Source organism: Gopherus evgoodei, chromosome 15 (assembly GCF_007399415.2).
Source record: "Gopherus evgoodei ecotype Sinaloan lineage chromosome 15, rGopEvg1_v1.p, whole genome shotgun sequence".
NCBI lineage: Eukaryota > Metazoa > Chordata > Testudines > Testudinidae > Gopherus > Gopherus evgoodei.
The window spans coordinates 21,335,594-21,351,137 of record NC_044336.1 but is presented as its reverse complement, the minus strand read 5'-3'; the positions used below and the strand labels follow the sequence as shown (position 1 = coordinate 21,351,137).

General features: G+C 42.7%; 1 protein-coding gene across 1 annotated transcript in view; it reads left to right on the top strand.

Moving 5' to 3' along the window:
* Positions 1 to 592: 592 nt before the first annotated feature.
* The window catches only part of PECAM1 (platelet and endothelial cell adhesion molecule 1), a 54,734-nt gene continuing 39,782 nt past the window's right edge, over positions 593 to 15,544 (top strand). Inside the window, 6 exon segments of the mRNA XM_030534574.1 lie at positions 593 to 880; positions 1,062 to 1,088; positions 7,124 to 7,414; positions 9,705 to 10,004; positions 12,252 to 12,521; positions 14,961 to 15,221. Of these exon segments, the coding sequence (XP_030390434.1) occupies positions 847 to 880; positions 1,062 to 1,088; positions 7,124 to 7,414; positions 9,705 to 10,004; positions 12,252 to 12,521; positions 14,961 to 15,221 (1,183 nt within the window). The 5' untranslated portion in view covers positions 593 to 846.

Here is a 15,544-nt window from a genome sequence, read left to right as displayed (position 1 = left end):
CCTATGAGCATTGTTGCCAATGCTGGTTCAAATTTCTAATAGCAGACAGATCCCCAAACCAGACAACTGCGTGGATTTGGGTTTTATGAGTGTGTATATTTTGCACAGCTTTAAATATACCAGATAAAAAAACATTAGTACACATTTATTTTTATATGCACAATGGTAATCTGCATTAGGATCTCATTGCTCTAGGGGCTGTACCACTGTATTTGCTTAAATGAATTTAACTTGCCACAGTACCTACAGTGAGGCAATGCATCACAGTAGAAATTTCAGTCTCATAAAGAGTACAGCAAAACAGCCCTTGTGAGCAGCCACAGTAGGACAAACATAATAGTTATGCTACATATCTAAATCCACTCTGAAAGGGTTTTCACTGCCAGGAGGAAGAGGAATAGTCTACTGGGAATCCAGCAAGATCCAACAGTAAATGTAATTCTGATTTTAAATGGTTAAGCATGACTTAAAAATATATATATTGACAGGCGTCTCAGGATAAATGTCACTGGGACTTCTTGTTTTTAATACACCTTCAGAACCTAAACAAAGCAATTGAGTTCAATGGGTCTCTCAGGAAAAGACCAGTCACTTCCTGATGAATAATCTGCCTGTTAGCAGCAGATAGATTCTCATTGTTTGCCACTTCCACTTTCCAGTAATGAGAACGATTACTTGACCAATATCTAGCCAGTTTCTGCCGAAGTTGTGGAAAAACCTACAGTTTGTCATAGCAAAATTTTTCAAATCAAAACTTCTGTGGAGCTTTAGGACTGTGAGGCATAACCAACCAGAGCTGATGATCACTTTATTTCTATAACTAGGTGACCGCTCTCCAACGACAAGATGTATTTCACTGTGCTGGTGATTCTCTTACACTGTAAGTTCACTGTTTAAATGTTTGCATGTGTTTTTGATGTTGTCCTAGTATGTACGTTTTGATCAACCTAAAACAAACATTTTTCAGAAATCTCTGTCAAGAAGAATTTCCAATTTTTTGCATTTTGTCCTTAAACTCAGTCTTTAAGCTTTGAATATAACATTTCCTCTCACTTTTCCAGGTCCAAGTCTAAAAGCTCAAGACGATGGTGAGTTGTGACCTTTCTTCTAAAATTCCTGATATGCCAAAGACTTAATTCTGCTCTGGTCTCAGTTACTGTGGTGTGGATCCACAGTGGAGTTATTCTGGATTTCCAGGGATATAACTCGGAGCAGAATTTGACCCATGTAAAATGATTTAACTTGAAGTCCGTTTTTGTTTAAAAAATGCCAGAAAATGTGTTTAGATGGTTAGTTAGAAACAGAATCCCATCCAGATATCTTGGGTAAAATCCTGCTCCACTGAAGTCAATGAGTTTTTTTATAGGATTATTTATTATATAAGATTCCGTATTGCAATGATAAATGTTCAATGTGAGTAAACAGCATTGGCGATGTGCAATATGCAAAGTTTTCAAACATCTTCATTTAGTCTTTAACCCAAAATATTGGCAAAAAAGACCCTGACAGGCGGTGTTTGCTGCTGCAAACTGTGTTTCAATCAGCAGTGTGCTGCCAATATTTTTTCCTTCAGGGACACCTCCTCCCCCCCCAATAAATCTCATTTGACAGGATTCACAAAAGAAAGGATGGAATGGGGAATCTGGTAACTAGCGCTGTCATATTTAAACAAAGCCACTATCTCGTCCCCATAACCCAGGAGGGAGGAGAGACCATTTGGTAGAAGTAAATCAAGGGCGCTTGCTGGATGTATTTACCCTTTGTTCTGCAAAATATCCAGAGAGTACTAAAAGTTCAGCATGATGTTGAAACCGTAAAACTGTGTGAAGCGGATGATAGCCTTGTGGGCTATCCTCCTTCCTCTCTTATGCTGGGAAATGCCTGGTACGGTCGGGTCCATTCGAATACAAAAAAGATTTTCAGAGACCTTTTCATGAGTGCCAAGGCAAAGTTATTTCTCGCTAGGAAGAGTTACAAGTAAACAGGGAGGGGGCAACTCCACCAGAGGCAAGGAAACTGTCCCACCTCATCGTTCACTTTGGTGGTTGAATGTGAACAAGAGTTCTTAGGAGCTCTCTCTAGCTAACTGGTAATTTAAATTCTGAGCAATCTGGGCATAGTCACTAGCTGTTAGTTTTAGGGTGAGAAAAAGCCAACAAAGCCCATACACTTGTTTTCCTTGACTTGTTTATAGCTACATGAATAAGACTTATAGCTAACAATGTATCATTTTTGAGGTGATAAAGGAATACATATTTCTTTATTAAATAAATACTTTGATGCAATTAAAAGAAAAAAGCTGGTAGGGTATTACCTTGCTATCTGTTGGAAAATTGTAACAATGATCTGATGGATCTGGATGGAATTTTTCATATTAACAGGCGAGAGTATATTTATTAATAACAAAGATATATTTACAGGGCCAGATTCTGCTGTACTTATTTACCCTTCCTTTAATGGGGAGTTCTGCTTCAAAAATCATAGTACCATATGGTCCAAATGGTTGGAATTAGATAAGAGGCCTTGATTCAGCAAAACCCATAAGCATGTGCTTAACTTTATATCCCTTGAAACACATGCTCAAGTGTCATTGAAGTCAGAATGGGTGAGAATCGATCTTGATATAATCCCATTGAAGTCAGTAGAGTTACACCAAGGATTAATTTGACCCATTGCATGAAGGTATTATGCAATTTCCCCTGATTGATTGTAGTTCTGACCAGGGGCGGCTCTAGGTATTTTGCCACCTCAAGCAGGGCAGTCAGGCTGCCTTCGGCGGCTTGCCTGCAGGAGGTCCCCGGTCCCACAGATTCGGCGGCACAGCTGCGGGAGGTTCGCTGAAGCCGCAGGACCAGTGGACCCTCCACAGGCATGCCACCGAAGGCAACCTGCCTGCTGCCCTCGCGGCGACCGGCAGAGTGCCCCCCACAGCTTGCCACCCCGTGTTTTGGGTGCTGGTGCCTGGAGCTGCCCCTGGTTCTGACGTGTGTTACTTCTCTGCAGTATTCTGGACCTCGACTGTTCCTCAGCAGAGGCTTGTGAACAGCAATGGGAGATTTGGCGAGGCAAGGATTTCAGGATCAGGCCCTCAATTTGCACATTTTAAAAATGATTATTTACTAGAACATTTTTGCCACATTGGAGTGCATTAGAGTTTAACAAAATAGCAGACCTAGTATAAAACAGTGGGAGGTGAGCTATGCAGAGTTTGCTTGATTGAGGCTTATGGCTTATGGAAGCAATCTGAATTTGCAATCATGAGCTCCTCAATCCTATTTGGGCCACCAGAAAACTGGGAAATTGTGTGGGAAATGAATTATTTCTTGCAGGAAAAAATGAAAGTTTTCCCAAATTATTTCTCTATCTTGCAATTAGGTTTTTTAACTTTTCCTTTGCTATTTACCAAGAAAGAGACCTAAATTTCAATAATTGGAATATTGTGACATCAACTAACAAAACTCCAGATAATGTGACACTTGACTATGTTGCTGGTTTACCTGTCTGCATGATAAAAGATACACAGTGACTGGAGACACAGTTGAAGCGTTGGCCGTATTTTCTGTACTGCCGTTTGAGACTGATCTTTCAGGAAAGGAAAGATAAAGAAAACCTGATCTTCCAACTTTTACTCCTGTGAGTAGTCCTTACCCTACATGAGTGGCCCCACTGATTTCAGTGAGATGATTTTCCCAGGTAAAGGCAACTTGTGTGAGTAAATCTATAGACTCAGGCCCATCATTACAGCCAGCTAAATAGAGAGTTTTATTCCTGAATATATATTATTGTTTAGGATTTTTTAACATGAATGCCGGATTCAGTATAATTTTTCAGGGAGCTTTTTCAGGATCAAAAGCTCTGAATTTTTGGCAGATTTTGTGAAATTCTATACTTTTACTTTGTTCTCTTGGATAATGGTTACTCAGGGCTCCCATTCTGCAAACACTTCTGCACTTGAGTAACCTTACACATCTGAGCAGGCCAACTGAACTCAATGGGGCTACTCACATGAATCAATTTAGGCCAGTTCACACTAAAAATGTCAGGTTAACCCAGCTACATCACTCAAGGATGTGAAAAGTCCACACCCCAGAGTGAAATAGATAAGCCCACCTAGCCCCCGGTGTAGACAGTGCTAGACTGATGGAAGAATTCTTCCACTGACCTAGCTACCACTTCTTGGGGAGGTAGATTAACTACACCAACAGAAGAACCTGGTCGCAGGACTGGGCTCCAGTTCTCCTCTTGTTGCTGTAATGAGTTTCTACATTGAAGCACTACAGCATTTCTAGTGAAGACGTAGCCTTAGGCATGTGTACGTGTGATGTCCATGTTACTCAATTTGTCCTGAGCTGTTGAACTTCTAATTGTCTAAACACTGGGCTTTACTTACCCAAGTTGGGAGAAGTTATTGTTCTTCATACAGAGACCTCACTGTAAGTCTTGCCCTTATATATACACATACAATGGGATTTTCTGAGTGACACAACCTTAACTCTATATAAGGACCATAACTTTTTCTTAACTGCTTGGTCAACCTGACATTTTTAGTGTAGAACTGGCCTAAATTTATTCATGTGAGTAGCCCCATTGAGTTCAGTTGGCCTGCTCAGATGGGTAAGGTTACTCAAGTGCAGAAATGGGAACCCTGAGTGACCATTATCCGGGAGAACAAAATAGAAGTATAGAATTTCACAAAATCTGCCAAAAATTCAGAGCTTTTGATCCTAAAAAACTCCCTGAAAAATTATACTGAATCTGACATTCATGTTAAAAAATCCTAAACAATAATATACATTCAGAAATAAAACTCTCTATTTAGCTGGCTGTAATGATGGGCCTGAGTCTATAGATTTACTCACACAAGTTGTCCTTACCTGGGAAAATCATCTCACTGAAATCAGTAGGGCCATTCATGTAGGGTAAGGACTACTCACAGGAGTAAAAGTTGGAAGATCAGGCTTTCTTTATCTTTCCTTTCCTGAAAGATCAGCCTCAAATGGCAGTACAGAAAACACGGCCAACGCTTCAGCTGTGTCTCCAGTCACTATATCTTTTATCACGCAGCCAGGTAAAGCAGATAAAGGAACCTGGAATAACTCCCGGGACTTCTGCTAAATTACTCCAGTGATCAATTTGGTCCAAGGCCTACAGGGTTAGATACAGCAGCACATTGGGCTACTCTGCAATTTTCCATTTACCCAGATAAGTATAATGGTTGGCTTTTCCTCTTTGCGGAGACTCCCTTGCTATCCGACTTGGAAACAATGAATCACAAGAGATAAGCGGACCAGAACAAGTCAGCTGCAGACCCATTTAGCTCTCTATCCTCCCAGTTCTAGTACACACATTTCTCATCCTACTGCAGAGAGAATGGAAATTCCGTAGAGCTGGCTCAAGCAAACTGGGTTTTCCTTTTGCAAAATCTTATCCGTTGGGGTTTTTGTTCTGCAAATCCCAATCAAGAGGTGTTTGTAATCAAGTTCCATTTCATTCAAGCCCCCAAGTTCAAGTGTGTGTGTGTATGTTTGAAGGGATACGTAAATGTCAGTGACCTCAGGAAATATTTTCCTGTGGTCAAGTTTCTAGGAGAACAGCTGTCTCTGGGAATTGGAGATGAGTAATTCCTGGCAGCCCAGGAAGGCTGCAGTGAGCTTCAGGGGGAAACAGCTGTTTTTTGGGGTGAAGAATTCCCTGTTCTCTTATCCTCACCCTCTTTCTCCACTTCATGGGGGTAGCATTTGAGATGACACTATGGAAAGAGAAAAAAAAGGTGGCTGAAAAGTTTGGTGTTTCACATTGCTGTGAATACAGGTTGGATGCAAAGGGCCCAGTCCTGCTCTTATTTGAAATCAATAGCAAAATTACCATTTAGCTCAATAGGGTGGACACAGCTCTGAAATATTTCATACAAACCCCTTATGCACTGTGCCTCTAACTTCTTTAGTCACCACATTTATTTTCTTGCTGTTTCTTTTTCTCATTTCTTTTCTTTTCTCTTCCATCTTTGCTTAGCACTTCCTATAGTCTTCACTTTTGTTCTCTGTCTGAGATAAACTCACTCCAGAGTAGAGCACCAGCACGAGTTTATGCACCATTGAAGCAGGACTTAAACTTAAACTTGCTGTGACTCTTTGCACTAGGGTGGATCCCACCCAATCTTGCCTTCTTTAACAATAACTGTTATAAAAGAGCATTCTCTTTATTTAGACATTATTAGAGCCTGCCTCCCCCAGTTGAAACGGAATTTCAGGAAATCCCACCCACTATGAATTAACTCAATGGGTGGGCCAGCATGGGTTGTATTTAGGCCACATGAATTTTCAAACCGTAGTAGCAACAACTGTGTTAAAACACAGTTGGTGCCAGAATGGTTCCTAGGTGGTTCCTCTGACCAGTGTGGACATGAATCTGAGCAGCATGTTAAAATTAGGGCTTTGCAAAATATTCACAGCAAGGCAAAAGTGCTCAAAATTGCATTTCCCCCTCCCTGCTCTCCATTTCATCTTGTAATTAAAGAAAAATCACTTCATTGTACAGATGTGTTGTTTGAAAATGAAAACTTTTTCTAGATGCGAGGGGAACCTTGAGCATCGACCACAAAAATCCTTAAACAACAGGATTGAGAGGTAGGCTAAAATAGTATAATCCCAGTTATCCTAAAAGTCTGGTGGACATCCAAAAGTTTCAGATAACCAGGATTCAGATAAACAAAAGTGCTATTAACTAGCATGGGGTTACATGGGGGGAACACTGTGGACTCAGATAATGCAGATTCTTGAAAAAAGGGAATTTTGAAAAAAACTGGGATTATATTACATTTGTATTGGAGTAGCACCGACACACTCAATCAGGGCTCCATAGTGCAAGGCATTATACAAATATAGACTCTGGTTCTGCAATCACATACATCTTTTCATCTGCTTGGAGCCCCGTACACTTCAGTGGGAGTCTGTTTGTGTGGCTCTAATTGCAGGCTCCGGGCCAGAAAGTAGGACCATGCCTGTCCCACAGAGCTCTCAGCCTTTAGCAATTGCAATGAGCATTATGTAGCAACTTCAGAGAACAGCATTGCTTTGGATAAACTGAAACTAAATGTGACTTTTCCTCCCCGTTCCCTATCAAGTTATTACCATCAACAAAGTTGAACTCACTGTGCCATCCCAGAAAGTGAAGAATGGAATGTCAATTGAACTCACCTGTATTGTGGATGTTAGCAAAAGCGCCAGCTTCCAGATGCAGCACACGTTTTTATTTTACAAGGATGACAGTCTTCTGCATAATACCACGTCGGAGCAAAATAGAACACGTTACAAAATATCACCAGCTCGATTTGCAGATTCGGGAATCTATAAGTGCATTGTGGAGGCAAACAGGAAGACTAAAAGCAGCAATGATTTGGAGGTTCGAGTTGAGGGTACGTATCCCTTCAACCATTGCCGTCTTCTACGTTACAAAAAGCAGAGTAGATTATGTCCTACTCTATCAATGTAAATTAATAATAAAACTCTAGCATTTTTCATCTGGAGGTCTCAAAACACATTGCAAAGGAGGGCAGTATCACTAAAATGAGAATAAGCTGAAGCACAGAGAGGTGAAGTGACTGGCCCAAGAGCACCCAGCAGGCCAGTGGCAAATCTTCACTCCAATTCCTAAAGAACAGATCTTTATGTCATACAAAGCAAAAAAATTACCATGCAGCTGGTACTAATTGGCATCTGGGGGGCAGTTTCACAGCCAGTCTTTTTCCCTTCTCACCACTTACGAGGACAGGGAGCATATGCATATCCCTGTCCCCTTCCCCAATATTCCTTGTTCTGGCCTACAGTTTCATATTGTCCCTCTTGGAATGGCAACTCCCAGGAAGCCTGGGTCCAGGACTCTGCTGGGCCTGTACCCTGCCTTAAAGGAGTGGTTTTCCTTTACTACCTACCCCTTTCAGGAGTCTGATTTGTCTTTCATACCCTCAAGTTTCACCTCACTTAAAAACGACTTGCTTACAAAATCAGATATAAAAATACAGAAGTGCCACAGCGCACTGTTACTGAAAAATTGCTTCCTTTCTCATTTGTATCATATAATATAAAATGAATCAATTGGAATATAAATATTGTACTTTAATTTCAGTGTATAGTATATAGAGCAGTATAAACAAGTCATTGTCTGTATGAAATTATAGTTTGTCCTGACTTTGCTAGCGCTTTTTACGTAGCCTGTTGTAAAACTAGGCAAATATCTAGATGAGTTGATGTACCCCCTGGAAGATTTCAGCACACTCCCAGAGGTACATATCCTCCTGGTTGAGAACCACAACCTTAAAGGGCCAGTACCCCCAGTTCCAATAGTCAAATGGGGAAATCAAGTTTTCCCTGTTGCTTGTTCAAGTGTAGGAGCTAAAAACATTGATGAAGAAGGGTGACCTTCGTGCTTCAAACATAGTGCCATTACTGAGTGCAGCACTTCCAAAGGGCTCCTGTCCAGGTTGATGCTACCATGGTTCTTGCTTAATACAGGGATGGGGGCTACAGGAGTGGAGACATTTCTGTTACATGGCCTGTCTCATGAATTCAGGGCCACATGTTCAACGAAAGGTACAGCGGCTGCCCTCAGAAGCAGCAGATTTGTATGCAGTTGATGTCTCTGTACGTCAAGTTACTTACACACATAAGCAGCCAGTTTACACACGTTAATACAGGTTTACTCAAGAAGAACTAAGCTTCCTTTCTTTCCACCTATAAACAAAAAGGCAAGGACAGAGATCAAGCCTATACTGGTTCAAAGCAACATGCCTATGTCAGATGTGAACATTACCACTCACAGTTATTTCTTGCATTTCTACCATTAAATGATTAATTTTAGTAACATAGAGATGATTTCAGTCTTCCTCTGTATACTTCATATCCTCCAGTTGTAGTGTGTAAAAGGGCATCTGGATTGTACTAGAGTGATGCTCATTTCATTTTAAAGTCTGTTTATCTCTTGTTATTATGGAACACACTCACAGCTGAGGGGGAGCTTTCTGTAATGTCTTAGAAATGGCCTCTCCAGATTCCTGACCAGGACTTTGGAGCATCCTCAAAAGAGGCTGCCACAGAAAATCATTCCCAGGTTTTACACTGAGCCCAGTGCCTGCTGGGACAGGACACTGCATGTGGGGTCAGCGCTGTGTGAAAACTCATACAGTATGGACACGAATAAAACTCAGTCATGTAACTTACTCTGGAACCCCAGTAGGGTGACCAGATAGCAAATGTGAAAAATCGGGACGGGGGTAGGGTGGGGAGGGTGTAATAGGAGTCTATATAAGAAAAAGCCCCAAATATCAGCAGTTTTGTTGGTAGAGTTGCATTCATGCTGGGAGTGCTTTGCCAGTACAATATAGTGGTAGAACGCACCCAGGGCAAGCATAGCCTAAGTTAGCTAGGAAAGTGCACTGTGGGATGTCCAATGATGCAGAGATATGGGATGAGAGAAGTCTTGATTCGCTGGTTACAGCAGTATCATTGGAGTGTCCATCCACGCAGCAAAAAAGTTACCCTGAAGTTCCTGGATGGCCAATTCCAGACTTGGTCAGCTGCAAAAATCTGTCCTGAGTCTGGGATCAGATTGTTTCTGCCTGTCCATTAAAATAGCCACTAACACAATTGTCATAGATAGTCTCTGCTTTCGGTCTGTCTAATGATATTTGCTTGTTTTCTTTTCCAAAGGGCTGTGCCAGCCAAAACTGACTGCCCTGAAAAGAGAAGTAACAGAGGGTGAAGTTGTGACTTTACGGTGTGAAGTACCAGAAGAAAAGCCTCCCTTCATTTTCTTGTTCAATAAAATATCATCAAATCAACAGTCACAAGAGAAAAGGAAGCAAGAATTAAAAGAAAACTTTGCATCTGTTGAATTTCCTGTTGAAGAGAGGGATCGAATATTGCGTTTTCAATGTATTGCCCGGGTTAATTCAGTATTCGGTTCTGAAACGTCAGAGCCCAGTAACATGACAATTGTTACAGTTGTGGGTAAGTGGCTTAGGCCTGGTCTATTCTATAGAGTTAGGTCTATGCAAGGCAGCTTATGTCAATCTAACTATGTAAGAGTCTACACTAAAATTTCACTCCCATTGACATAACTCTCCTGCTACACCGACTGAGTAATTCCACCTCCATGACAGGCATAGAGTCAACATCAATGTAGTTAGGTAGACACGGTGTCAGTGTAGACACTGCGTTGCTTACATCAACAGTTGCTGGCTTTCAGAAGATGCCCCACACTGACAGTTCAGTTGGTGAAAGCGCTCCTGGTGAGGACATGCACTGCTGACACAAGCAGCAAAGTGTTCACACACACAAGTGATGTAATTACTGTGGCAGCTGTATGTTGACATAAGTCAGGTTGACTTAATTTTGTAGTGTAGACACACCCTTAGTTTGTGCCCTTACATTTCTTTGCTTGTGTCATAGGGTGACTGACCCCTGTAAGAGGCCAGGAAGGGGCAGGGGAGAGCTGCTTGAGAATAGACTGAGGGCATGTCTGCATTTTGAGCTGGGGATGTGGTTTCCATCTTGAGGAGGCATACACATGCTAGCTGTGATTGAGTTAGTATGCTAAAAACAGAGCATAGCCATGGCAGTTCAAGTGGTGGGAAGGGCTAGCCCAGCACATACCCACCCAGGACCATAGGTACATACTCGGGGCAGTAGCCCCTCCCACTGCTTGTAGCACTGTGGCTATTTTTAGGATGCTTGTGCAAGTATGTCTCCTTGATCTGGAAATCACACCCTCAGCTTGAAGTGTAGACATACCCTGAGAGAGCGTCAGGAAGGGGCAGGTGAATGCTGCCTGAGAACAGAGGAGACAGACGGACAGCAACAGCAAGTGGCCAGAGGGAAAGAACTGCAGGAGACCGGAAGGAAAGCAGTAACTGTCAGTTGCTAGTGATGAATTGTAAAGCTCTTGGGGGGACTGGCTAGAGTTGGGTAACCCTGCCAAGTTTCAGGAAAGTTTATGCAGAGGCCTTAGGAATGAGGAGAAGAACCATTCAGTCAGTATAAGCTGGACCCAGAAGCAAGGGGTTGGCTCTGGAGGGAGGCCCCCAGGAGCAGGGGTAGGACTCACAGAAGGAGGCCTGAGGAGTGGACCACTGGGGAGCTCTCTTGCAGGAGACCTGACTTAGGGTTACAAAAGCCATGTGGAAGAGAAGCGGGTGTTAGGACTCTCAGGTAGATGCTTGGAGAGTGGGGCCCTGGAATAGGGGAGCTGGGGCAGAGAATGACTCTCAGGTGGGTGACCTGTGAACAGTCAGCTTTGGGACTGAAGAGCTGCTGCCTCGTAACCTTGTTTTACTGTGTGGTTTTGAGAGGAATTGTTTTTACTACAAGGGATCTGTTGATTGTGACACTTTATGTGGAAAAAAAGGGTTTGAATTTGCCACAGAGACGATATTCCTTTGCACGGGTGGATGAAGGGGACACTGAGGTAGACTGTGGCTGTGTATCACCGCGCTTGTCCGCAGGAGGGCTCCTCTGTCAGGGGTTCCCTGTAACCGCTTGTAATTCTTATAATTTGTTTGCCTGGGTTGAAAACATGGACATCTTGAAATGGTGATATTGTTTTTAGTTAAAAACATAGTCCCTTGTGTGCCTGTATGAGAATTCTGCAGTATTTGTAAGGGACAGAGCAGATCTGTTTCCTGGTTTACTGGAGGGCAGATAGGTATGAACTTAAACCCTGGATCCATATGCCCCCAAATGGCATCAGTGTTCAGGATTCAAATGTTATGTCATCAGGGTTAGATTCGAATGTGTTTTGATCTGTGCTGTTAGGTCAGCTGATTACTGTGTGCCCACCTATCACTTTAGTTGAAGTTGTGAGTGCTCAGTAAGTTGCAGGACTGGTTCCCAAGAGAAATGTGAGTCTTGATTCATATACAGCACATACATCTGTGTCTAACACCGTACACCATTGTTTATTGTCATTAGCAAAGATGATGAAAAATTGCAGGTTCAAAAATTATTGGAGTCTTTCTGCAAGTGTAGCTGGGTTCTCTTAAAAGCTAAGCTTCAATTTAAAATAAAAAGATTGTAGACAGAGCGTTCACCATGTGAACTGATGCTTTGCTTTCTTGTTAATGCAGCTGTGCAGAAAAGGGGATCTAGCCAAACAACAGGAGCAGCAACGATGTGAATTCCTTACCCACCCAGGCAAATACTTTCTTTTAAAAAAGAGAAGGTTAATGTCACGATGGCTTTATTTTTATTGCCTTTCAGAACCGTTTTCACATCCTAAACTGACATCCAAGTCCCCATGGAATGTTACAGAAGGAGACAGAATTGACATTGTGTGCACAACGATTCTAGCCCGTCCATATGAAATTGAAATCCTCATCCAGAAAGACAGAAGGATACTGAACAGTACACAAGGTCAGAATTCTGTGACCTACTCTGCAATAGCCACAGTGGAGCACAATGGCAATTACACATGCAAAGTAGAACTGGGGAGAGTGTCCAAAACCACCAGCATGAACATTGTTGTGTCAGGTAGGAGCACTGTTAATTCTAGATCTTGCTTAGCTTAGGAGGGTGACACTCGTATGTACATTTCCTGAAAGAATTCCCAAGTTCTAATCCTGGCTAACACTGAGGCTCAGATGCTCAAAGGTATTTAGGTGTCTCACTCCCACTGATTTCAATGGGAGACAGGCACATAGATAACTTTGAGGATCTGGGCCTGACCACTGCTTGTCCTTCAGCAAAGATTCCGTTTGTACTACAAAGGTGACCAAATTAACTTAGGGCTGTGGGGGGAAAGAGTGATATTTAAAAAAAAAATCCTGATGATAAAATGGTTTGGTCTCATCCACAATGGCAAGAGCAGCCATGTTAGAGAAGGGCCATAGTCCAGCCATGATAAATCCACCAAGTTTTGAACATAGGCTGTTCTGTAGTCTATATGGACCCTTATCCTCTCTGTCCTTCAGTTTGCTCCAGTGGTAGAATGAGGACAGTAATATTTTTCAGGGACCTTAATAAAGTACTCTGGAAACGTAAAGTGCCATACCAGTAGAAGGTACTGATAAATCCATGGCCCCCGGCATTTCATGGTTATCATTAAACTGCATGCCATGGCCATTTGGAACTTCACAGCGACAATGGGGTTAAACATATCCATCTGCTCCAAAAGCACACCGCTCTATAACTTCAGCTAAAGGAGAATCTTCTTACACTGCTTGCAGTGTAAAGTCTATGACTTGCAGTTCATCAATTCATTCTCATTTCATCCAGCAGAGGACAGTGGTGCCACACACAAGTTGGGTCATTGCATGAGCTATTATTGTTTTTCTTCTTATGTTATAATGAATGAGGATTTCCTAGGATTTTAATAATGTAACGTGCAGAATATCCATATGCCCATGTGGCCAGCATCATGCGCAGATTGGTTGAATATCTGTTTTATTTAATCAGTTTAATCTAGGCTTTTATGTCATCAACCATCACTGTAGTAATTTCTCTGCTCTGTTCTTTTTAAATAATTGTCCTTCTGGCTTAAGACAAGGGCAGGTGAACCTTTTTGGATACAGAAAGAACCAAATCTGGACCTTCACCAAGAACTCAAACTGAACTATTTTCATGGGGGTTCAGAAAAAGCTTTTGGCCATTTGACTATTGTCCATTTTCATATGCGCTCCTTGGCTTTAGCTATGTCTGCAAACAAAAGTGCTAAAATACCATGAGAGAGGCTGTTTTTGCCAATTTACAGTCTGGCAAGGACTCCCCCAAGAAATCTGTCACCAGAACCTGTTCTTGTGATACTTCTAGCCTAAATTCTAGGCTGGAGATTAATCTGCCCACATTAATTCCTGGATTCCATGTGGTGCTGACATCTGCTTTGGCTAACTGGGGTGGGGTGGGGTGTGGTGCATGTCATATGCATTCTTAAATATGTTTGTGTATCTCTGCTGCCTCATCCTGGAAGGGACGTCAGACCTGCTCAAGGGTTTGTGATTGTGTTTCTCTTTAGTGGTCAGAAAGTCACATCAGTATTACCACAGCTCTTGGAGATACTCCTTTAGCTTGGGTAGTTGTAGCATGTGTTTTTGGAGCTGAAGGAACTGGCTCTACCCCCCATGCTGTATGTATGCGATTCATTTAGCAACTGTTCTATCCATTGCTTGTGGCCAAGGATTTGTTGTGCCTTGTAAAGAGATACTTCTGTACAATTTTGTATGTCCAGGGAAGCGACTGAAGCAGTCATAGGGAGAGAGGAAGATGGTCCCAAGGAGAAGTTAGTGCCTGAAAGGAATGGTTTAGAGCCATCCCAGACAATTGTTCCTTAAAGGGTCTGGGACCAGGAGCCTTGTAGAGTGGGAGAGGCAAGACTCCCATCTCTCCCAGCTAGCAGAGAAAGGTTATGGGGTTATTAGACTCACCTGGAGAAGATCAAGACCCTGACTCTTACTGGAGGGTGACTCAAAAGAAGGCTCCAAGGCCAGTCAAGGGAGGAGCTGGCTGAAGGAGGAGTTGGTGAGGGGGAGAGAAGAGCTCGGCCTGGACAGAGCCTTAGGAAGGAAGGCTGGGAAACCACTGAACTTGAGGGGAGAGTCTACAGGCTAGGGAGGCCAGGGCTGGAACAAAGTCACAAGAAGGAGACTCTAAACTTGAGAGGTGAACAGAAAAGGGCCTTTTTGGGAGATGAATTATATTGAGAGGGATATTATTTCAAAGACCTTGACTATGACTGGATTATTCTGGGAAATTGAGACAAGGTGCCTGCAGGGCCACTTCAGACCACAAAGGAGTTGCCCTGGGATGGCAATAGTCTATGTATCACTACCAAGCTGGTGGATAAAAATAGCTAATACACCACGAACAGTTCCTCATTTCATTGTGTCCTTCCCCTCGAATAGTATGGGAAATGTAGCTACTTTGCCCTTATGCTCAGCCTGAATTAATTCTATTCATTCTCTATATTTTTGGTAGAGTTGTTTGCCAAGCCAATATTGACTCCCTCTTCGACTGACCTGGATGAAAATAAGAGCTTAAGCCTGTGGTGCCATATTAATGGCTCCCCTAAAGCAAACTTCTCTATTGTAAAGAGACCTCCGGAGAATGGCATCTTATTGAAAACTTCCAGCAACATCACTATTCAAGCCCAGGTGAATGACACCGGGTCCTATGTTTGTAGGGCTGAGATAAAAGGAATCATCAAGGAGAGTAACCCTGTACAGATAACTGTTTACGGTGAGTTGATAAGGAGATATAAGGGCCCAGTCCTGCAAAACACTTGAGCACCTCAGTAGTCTAGTGGTTTGCAGAGTCAGGCTGTAACCCTTAAATTAAAATGGCATCTGCAGTGTTTGCAAACAGCAAGCAACACTCTGTAACTTTCTTGTAGTCTCTAGACTGGGGTGGGCAAACTACGGCCCGGGGGCCGCATCCAGCTCTCCAGATGTTTTAATCCGGCCCTTGAGCTCCCGCTATGGAGGAGGGTCCAGGGCTTGCCCTGTTCTGGCACTCCAGCCAGGGAGTGGGGTCAGGGGCTTGCCCCACTCTGCGTGGCTCCT